Genomic DNA, 9,645 nt, shown 5'->3' on the forward strand with positions numbered 1-9,645 from the left:
CAGCAGCACCGGCTGCTGAAGAGCAGCCTGCCCAACTGCTGCGTGAGGGGATCCGCGGAGCTGAGAAGCCAGCAGCCGTCTTTGCTGCAGCAGCACCACCGTGACAAAGACAGCCTGAGATCAGGCGAGCAGCGGAATCTAGCGTGGACGCCTGATAGATGCCAGGGAGCCAGAAACTCCGTTTCGCCGCGGAGTAAAAGCAGCCCGCTGTCCTCTGACAGTCGCCCGTGGCTCGAGGAGAATAAACACAGACACGAAGGCTATAAGGTAAGCCTGCATACACCGACTCGTTGAAATACGCATCGTTTATACATGCACTCTGTGAAGTTTATGCTTAACAGGTGGCCAGTTTTAGCAATGCGCCCGATTACGCAGGCAGCGCAATACTGGGAGGTCGTGTTTGAAATGGCTTGCCATTTTTAACACCAAATTTTGGCCGTGTGGATGCAGAGGGCTGCTTTGTAGTTGCTAGGTGTTGGTATTCGTGTTAACCTCGAAAGCATGGAAAGAAAGAACAGGCGGGGGTGCTTGCAACAGGCTATCCGTGATTCCCATGATGGCGTTTAATAGTAAGCATTATGAAGCATTCATTCATTACTACACCTGCATCATTCATATGTAGTCTAACCCTGAATACTTCTAGTCTGCCTCATCATATGTGAGTCACAGTTTAAAATTAGTCTATCTATCTATCTATCTATCTGTATGCATTCATCGCCTGAAAGGAGCAGGGGCCAGAAAAGCAAGGCAGAAAGGCAAATCAGTGTCATTCATTCCTTGTGGGAGAGTCGACCTGTTTCTGCCTTGCTGTTCCATTTTCTGCCTGTGCAAGCCAAGGGAAAGCCCCCCTGAGTGGCACTAACATGTACTTCAGGCCTGTATTATTCATGACAGGTTAGACATCACTGCTAGAACGGAGAGACATTAGTATCAGTTTAGTTCACAATGCACAGCAGATGGAGGTAAAACCCATCAGCGATCTCTTCCCATGAAATCTCCCATAAATCTTTCCCGTTGTTTGCTTCAGTCTCTGTTTCTTTCTCCGCTTGACTGGTTCTGGTGTTTGACTGCATTGTGCTTGTTCTAAAAAAAGTGATTGTTCTACCTGTGGCGTTGGATTAATTTATAATGTAATTTATTGTTTGATGCACAGCATTGGTAGGAAGTAATATTACCCTGGGAGCTCGAAAACATTTAGCTGTTTGTACAAATCGCTCTTTTAGGAAAACCACATTTATGCAGAATTCTCTCCACGGAGGGTTGTAATTATGTAAATATTTACGCAGAGTTTACAGTTAGGCTTCTTCTTGAGATGGAGTGAAAGCACTGGGATGTGCCGTGGATGTTGAGGGAATGACTGGTTCAGTATGAGCGAGCAGGCGGAAGGGAGAATCTCTGGGTGTTGTTGCTCTGCAGCTGGCATTCTGCTGCTTAATCAAGGCTAATTTGTGGAGAGTATAATTGGCTGAGGTCTCTTGTCTCTGTGTATTCGAACTGAAACTGGCCGAGAGCTCTGCAATGCCTACAGTGTGTATGTGTTTGTGCCTTCTGGAACTATTGTCAGACTATGTCAAACCCTATTGCTGGGATAGTATAGATTATTAAACGAATAGTTCATGCAAAAAAGAAAAATGCTGAAAATGTCCTCACCCTCAGGCCACCCAAGATGTAGACGAGTTTGTTTCTTTATCGGTAAACAGATTTGGAGAAATTTAGCTTCACATAATTTGCTCACCAGTGGATTCTCTGCAGTGAATGGGTGCCGTCAGAATGAGTTCAAACAGCTGATAAAACCATCACAATTATCCACAGGACTCGTCGATCAATTAACATCTTGTGAAGCGAAAAGCTGTGTGTTTATACTGATAAACAAATCTATCAAGATGTTTTTTAATTCAAACCAATGCTTTTGGCTAAAATACGAGTCTATAATCCAAATAAAGCTTCCTTCAGTGAAAAAGTTTTCTCGTTTGAATAAAGAGAGAAATATGCATAGATCAAGCACAGTTTACAAGCGGAAACAGTTCTAAACAAATATGTCGGTGGATTTTGATATGAGAGGACAACAGGGGATGGACTTTTTCACCAGAGAAAGAGTTATTATGGATTATGGACTCGTATTTTGGCCAGAAACAATGGTTTAAAGTTAAAATGCCATAATGATAGATTCATTTATTACAAACACACAGCTTTTCACTTCACAAGATGTTAACTGATGGACTGGAGTTGTGTGGATTACTCGTGGATTATTGTTATGGTTTTTATCAGCTGTTTGGCCTCTCATTCTGACGGCTCACATGTGATGCTAAAAGACAAACTCGTCATAATCTTTGATGACCTGCGAGTGAGTAAATGTTCAGCAATTTTTCATTTTTGGGTGAGCTATTCCTTTGATAAAAGAATATGCTCTGAAACTAACATACTAACATTATCTTGGATTATTGATGCTACCAACCAGTTAAAACACCTTATGCTATTTGAGGTATAATTAATCTATTTTTAAATATCTGATCATTCTCTTGTTTTCTGTAGTCTGATGAAAACAACAACAAAAAAACTTGGTTACACTTTATTTTAAGTGCCCTTGTTGCAATGTAATTATATATTAGGTACGGAGTAATATTAATTAACAACGATTTAGGGATTAGGGTTAGGAATACGGTTGGTTTATTGTTAGTTGCATGTAATTATACAAAATTTACTGTTATGACTACATTAAGTACCTAACGTGTAACAAGGACACTGTCAAATATAGTGTTACCAAAAACTTTGATTCAGAAAAAATGATCTTGTCTCCACCTCTTTTGTTCTTGTTGTCTTTTAGCCCATGAGAGCCCCTGCAGTTATTTATGTGATAGCACACTAAATTTCACTTGGGAAATGATAAAAATTATGTTATGAAGTCAATTGCTTGAGGATGTAAATGCAGTCTTTTTAACCAATAATGCAGGAAACTGTTCTGCATGTGAAACATTGTAAAAATCAAGTTTATTTGCTACTTTTCATGATGCTGGAGTTGGACGGACAGTTTTGCCAGTATTCCCAGTTTCAACGCCATTGTTAGGTTATTGCTAATTGTCCACTAAGTTGTTCCTAGGCTATTGCTTACTGCCTAGACGTAAATTTTTTTAAATAATTTTTTTCCACAGATGATAAAATCATCTTTTCACAGAAGATAGGCCTACGTTCTTTTTTATCATCCGCCATGCAAAAAACATGTCCATTCACTTAGAAATGTAGTAGGTATGATTTGATTTATCATTTTTGTCTGTATTACTGTAGCAGGATGAGTTGCACACCAGAGTTTTGGGATGGGAGCAATAATAATAGTGAAATTGACTTTTTTCTTATTATATCTCAGGGAAGTTGCTAGTGAAGTGTTTGGGACTGGGTGTTTGTGTGATGCCATCAGCATTGCAGCTCTACATTCATTATTAAAAAATGTAGGCCTAAATGTAATATTTATTTATTTGAATGGCATATAGAATTTCTATCCATTTGGATTACATGGTTTATGCCAGTCATGCAGTAGTACTAATAAACCAAATGTTTTAAAATACACAACGGGGTTTATATATTTATCATCAATTAATCCAATTTGTTTCAATCTGATATTTTATATGCAATTCAAATACCGGTACATGTCTGAAATTTATGCTTAAATATTTTTTGAGTTCAGAATGATTCAGAATGATTCAGAAATGTCACATGGCATTTACAGCTCCTTTGATTGGCTCAAAAAATTATGTGGTTCTCATAAGCAAAGAATTGTAGGTTTCTAATCACAAACCCCTCATGGTCTTGCATCAGCCTGGCAACTGGCATTGAGATGCTAACTGACAGCTTTCTCCAGTTATCATGGTTCAATCTACATAAAAATCACAACGGCTGAAACAAATCACACAGAGTTTTTCTTATTTTGGCTCTTACATGGTACGGGCCCTGAGGTGCAAATTTATGCAACACAAGACGAGGGAAGATGTCTGGTTGTAAAGATCACATTTTGATAATGAAGAGCAGTTAGAAAAGATATTCTTGAATAGTGGGATCTGTAATCAGCTCCCAGGTCTGCTGCAGACATTTCATTACAGAAAGAGACCTGAGGAACAGAGAGTCCGATGCCACATCTGAATGAGTGCAAATTCAATGTCAAAATAGATTTGCTAAATTGGATTTGTACGGACCAAAGCTTGCAGAGAGGGGAATGAAGGAGCAGGGGAGGGTGAAGTTTAAGGGCCCTTCAGCTTTGACATGCACAGAAGAGAATATTGGTTAATACGGAAAATTAGCGAAATGTAAAATTGTGAGGCTGAGACAATGAAAATGCCATTCCAACGTGGTACGGGCCTAGCATGTTGTATCAAAATGGAGATGAGCAGATGTTGTTTTTGTGACTGATATATGATCAGTTTTGTAGACGTATCCCAAATCAGCATAAAATTGCACTCGGAGCATGCAGCTGTGTTTTAACTGACTCTTCAAGGTCATGCAAAGAATTTCTAACTTTGTGCATCTTTGTTGTTACAGCAGCTGTGCTGTCATTTATGTTGGAAGTTACATTGTGGTGCATCCCATTGGAAAGAAAAATCAAATGAGATCTCTGTAATGTCCCAATTCTTTCTCTTGACAGCAATGTGATTAAATAGAGAGCAAATGGAGACTTTTGCTTAAAAAATGCAGTAATCAATGTGCCTCCTCTGGAGTTTCAGAATAGATCAATGTCACTAACTGTGCTGAGATTTGCCAAGATACTGAAGTCTGCATAATATATCTAAGTCTATATATATATTTAAATGTGACTAGAACATCTATCTAGCTATCTATCTGTCTATCTGTCTATCTGTCTGTCTGTCTGTCTAGGCATCAGTAATATTTCAATTTTTTTCTACTTTTTGAAATTGATCAAAAGTGACAGTAAAGACTTTTAAATTGTTCCAAAAAAATAATCATATTTAATATATTTCTATATATTTTTGAGCAGCAAGTCAGCATATTAGAATTATTTCTGAAGGATCATGTGACAATGAAGACTGGAATAAATGCTATTGAAAATTCAGCTTTACCTTCACAGGAATAAATTGCATATTGAAATCGATTAAACCTTAGGATAATGTCAATATTCAATGTCATTTTTTGGGGGGGAACAGATGTTAGTATATTGTACCTTTTAACATTTCCAGGAAGAAAGACTAATAACACAATTGACTACTGGCTCTCTCTGGACATTGATAGAAAAAAGAGCTCATTTGGCAACTGGCAGACCATGCTGGCCTTGGAAAGAGTGGAAGTTTTGACAGGAGCTTTGCTATGTATTGCAATTGATCCCTGGAGCTCTTTCATCAGAGAGACAGTCACTGTTTGTTGGAAATCAGTTCTGAACCTCTGGGTCTGTTTTATTATGTCTCTATTATTCCATTGTATTTTAAAGTAGTATAGGTACACATAAGTGGTACAAGGACAATAGATATATTTCTCTCTCTAGCTCAAATAGCCTACAGTATTTCAGAGACATTATATTGAAGTAGAAGGTCTCCAAATATACTCCAAAGTGTGTGTGTTTTCCTATAGTAAAGGCCTGAGAGTCCACACCACAACTATAACGATAAAGGCACAGAGGAACAATATTGTTGGAATCATTTTCAGAACAATTTTTCCTGCTGATGAATAATAAAAACATCAGAATCCATCCTGCTTTAAAGAGCAGGAGCTTTTAAAGTGGCAGACAACATAACTGCAGCACATGCCTAATATTAACACAATGGTATCGCGCTTTGGACGCTAATATAATTATCCTTTTTTTGTGTGAATGGGCCTTAAGTGGCTTTCTGTTCTTCTGCATGTTTGCTTTTCCAACCCACTGTCATTACAAATCCATAATAATTCATAGAACATAATGACATTGTGTATAATGAAGTTAAGACCTGGTTTTTTGATCAAGACTTCCTATTACAGTGATGGTTAGGTTACTTTTTTCATAAAATAGTGTGACCACCCTACATATAGTTTGGGTCACAAATTAAATTATTTACATATATTTCATTTTTTTATTTACATGTATGTGTATATATAAGTTTTATTTTAATTACTTAAATATATGATGAGTATGCACCGAATAGTTCAGCTGCATTTTCTGAATTCTGGGTGGCAGTTGAGAGAGTAGAGTCACCGTGACGATTGCAGTGCATCCTCAGACAACAAAGAGGACCGTTAAGGAAACAACTAACTCTTGTCTCTCTCTCTCATTTAATCTCAAGGTTAGTTAAATTAATTGAACTGTAGTTTTACCAAACTGTAATTTACATATTTTAATGTCCAAATAATTTGTTTCAATTGATTATTTATTTTATTAATAATTTTAAGACACTTACAGTATGCCATAGAAAAGTTTAATCATGTATCACTTGCCTGAAATACTCACTTCAGTTGTTTGATACTTACCTGAATTCAGGCCAGTTGTGAGTAAGAATTAGGGCATTTCTGTACATTTGGTTAAGGTTGCTATCATTATTTCTTTATTGTGATTTGATTTAAAGGGATGGTTCACCCAAAAATGAAAATTCTGTCATTAATTACTCACCCTCATGTCGTTCTAAACCCATAAAGGCCCGTTCACACCAAGCACGATAACTATAAAGATAACGATAAAGATATAGTTCTAAAAATCGTTCTCAATATTAAAGAATAGCATAGTTCACATCACAACTATAACGATAATGATACAGAGGAACGATTCGTTGTGATCACTTTCAAAACGATTTTTCTCCAGTGGTGCCATTTTGGAGAATATCCACTGAACGTAAACAGCGTATGCCATTTTCAGCTGCGTCATGCGGATATATGTTGTTTTCGTTCAAATCAAAGCGTAAACAACGTAGATAACTTATCCGCATGATGCATTGTTGAATAAAGTCGTTTTATTTGTTTTCTTTGCGTACAAAAAGTATTCTCGTAGCTTCGTAAAATTACGGTTGAACCCCTGATGTCACATGGATTATTTTACCGATCTCCTTGCTACGTTTCTGCACCTTGATCGTGGTAATTACATTGCTGTCTATGGAGGGTCAGAGAGCTCTCGGAATTTATCACAAATATCTTAATTTGTGTTACGAAGATGAACGGAGGTCTTACGGGTTTAGAACGACATGAGGGTGAGTAATTAATGACAGAATTTTCATTTTTGGGTAAACTAACCCTTTAAGTATCTATACAGTGTGTATTACTTTTTTCCAACATGTTTATGAATCATTTTGTGATTCAAAGTGTCTTACTGACTCTGAAATACATATGTGTATTAAAAGACAACAAAGAGGACCGTTAAGGAAACAACTAACTCTTGTCTCTCTCTCTCTCTCTCTCATTTAATCTCAAGTTTATTACTGCTTACAGTCTTCCCGACCTGTAACAATTTGCCATGTATTACTTCTTTCAACTTTTTATGAAACCATATTGACACAATATATGCATTTGTAACAAAATATAGATGATATAAAACATATATTTTTATAGATTATACTTTCTTTAAACAAATTCTTAGCCCTATTAGAAATATTTTTTGTAGTATTTATTATAGTATATTAAATTATATTCAGAGTGTTCCTAAAAGGATACAGACAGTACAAGACTGTACTTTTGGACAAGTTCCCACAGTCTGTTTGTAGAAAACACACCCTAAAAGTGAGACAAACAAAAAGCTGTACAGAATATAAATGATCTGTTGCCATGTCAGCAGAAAGCCATGTGAAAGACTCTCACATGAGGGACCTTGATAGAAATTTACTTTTGGGGGACCTGAATACTTGTTTTTCTAGTCCTGAATGGTATTATTTGTAACCTCAGTTTAAGCGTCAGTATCTAGTAGCAGTTTCTGCATAGATATAGTCAGTATAGCCCGGTGCAGTAACATTTTTCATTCTCTAAAAAAGAGTTATGCTGAGGAGGCTGGAGGTTCAAGCAGTGATTTGGATTTAACATGATCTCTACCGAGGTTCAGCTAAACCAGCAAAACCAGGTATGTGACAGATATGGTTTCCAGGTGGTTCCACAACTAGCTTTGGTTAACTATGCCTATCAGCAGTGTATGTTTGATATGTTTGCATATGTATTTTCAAACAGCTGTCATTACTCATTTCTAATCCATTGGTGTATCTCTAGTCGGTTAGAATGTGGATCTACGTTGTGCGCTGCCTATCAGAAAATGACATTACAGAAGTAGGTCTCTGCAAATGAGTTGGCATTGTGTCAGCCCAGCAGCAGCAGCTAGATAACAGAAACTGATCCTTATTGCCACGAAAATTAGAACAGTATAAATTCAGAATAAAAATTCAATTCAGAAATAATTTAATAATGTGAGATTATTGTGAGCAAGCTTTTTGTAGCATCTTCACAAGCATTATTGCAAGTATTTTGCCGCATTTACTGATCTGTAATACAATTACGTAATGGTTAACTATGCCTATCAGCAGTGCATGTTTGATATGTTTGCATATGTATTTTCAAACAGCTGTCATTACTCATTTCTAATCCATTGGTGTATGTCTAGTCGGTTAGAATGTGGGTCTACGTTGTGCGCTGCCTATCAGAAAATGACATTACAGAAGTAGGTCTCTGCAAATGAGTTGGCATTGTGTCAGCCCAGCAGCAGCAGCTAGATAACAGAAACTGATCCTTATTGCCACGAAAATTAGAACAGTATAAATTCAGAATAAAAATTCAATTCAGAAATAATTTAATAATGTGAGATTATTGTGAGCAAGCTTTTTGTATCATCTTCACAAGCATTATCGCAAGTATTTTGCCGCATTTACTGATCTGTAATACAATTACGTAAAAAATATTCACTAATTTCCAAACACTGTAAAGAAACGTTGCATGTTCCCATGCTTTCACGGTTACAGCTTTTTTATATTTATACAAATTCTTTCAAATCATTTCACTATTTGTCCCTGGGGTCCATTGATAATGTTAATGCTTCTTCCACCCAAACAGTTGACCAGTTTTGAAAAGTGATAGTACTAGTAGTGACAAACTGATAGTGATATTGGATTATATTCCTGCTTACAGCTTTGTTTATTTAAAGTAAACAGTTTCTGTTGTCAGATTGTTTTCATTTTGACAAAATGTTATCTAAAATACATTTTCATTTAAGAAAGTGTGTCATTTTAGCAGGGCTCGCAAAATCGCTAGCCCGACGTTCCGGGGCTATTGTGTTTTCCAGTCAGGCTGTATCACCCTGCCCGACGGACTATACCGCGGTCTTCAATTTAGTTGTATCAAATTTAAGGCCGTAAAAAGTTGTAAATATGTTAAATGGTAGCTATAAGAAAAGTCTTAATTATAGTAAGTTAAAGAGGTCTTACAGTTGGGGACGGAAAGACAAGAATCGCAATACAGCTGGATTAAACTTCAAAAGGCAGTGATGCCATTGAATAAAAATGTGCGCTGCACGTTTCAAAGTCAAAACGCGGCGCGGATGTTTTTTTTATGTAAATGTGTCTCTAAAGGGAATCGACTGTCTTCAGAATAGTTTTTTTGCAAGCGGCAACCTTCCAGTCTCTCTCGTGTGAAACCAACACGGAAGTGACTAAAACTGCAATTCATCAACTGGCCGCTAGAGGCTGGCTCCAAAAGGGAGTCAATCCCATAGAC

General features: G+C 37.0%; 1 protein-coding gene across 2 annotated transcripts in view; it reads left to right on the top strand.

Annotated features, from left to right (window-relative positions):
• Nucleotides 1-7,907: 7,907 nt before the first annotated feature.
• LOC107665010 (small conductance calcium-activated potassium channel protein 2-like) overlaps nt 7,908-9,645 on the top strand; it is a 24,709-nt gene continuing 22,971 nt past the window's right edge. For both annotated transcript variants that reach the window (XM_016455735.1, XM_016455736.1), the window contains exon 1: nt 7,908-8,008. In XM_016455735.1, the coding sequence (XP_016311221.1) occupies nt 7,970-8,008 (39 nt within the window). In that variant the 5' untranslated portion in view covers nt 7,908-7,969. The remainder of the gene's footprint in view (nt 8,009-9,645) is intronic.

This window comes from Sinocyclocheilus anshuiensis, unplaced genomic scaffold, assembly GCF_001515605.1.
Source record: "Sinocyclocheilus anshuiensis isolate Anshui unplaced genomic scaffold, SAMN03320099.WGS_v1.1 scaffold363, whole genome shotgun sequence".
In the NCBI taxonomy this organism is placed as follows: domain Eukaryota; kingdom Metazoa; phylum Chordata; class Actinopteri; order Cypriniformes; family Cyprinidae; genus Sinocyclocheilus; species Sinocyclocheilus anshuiensis.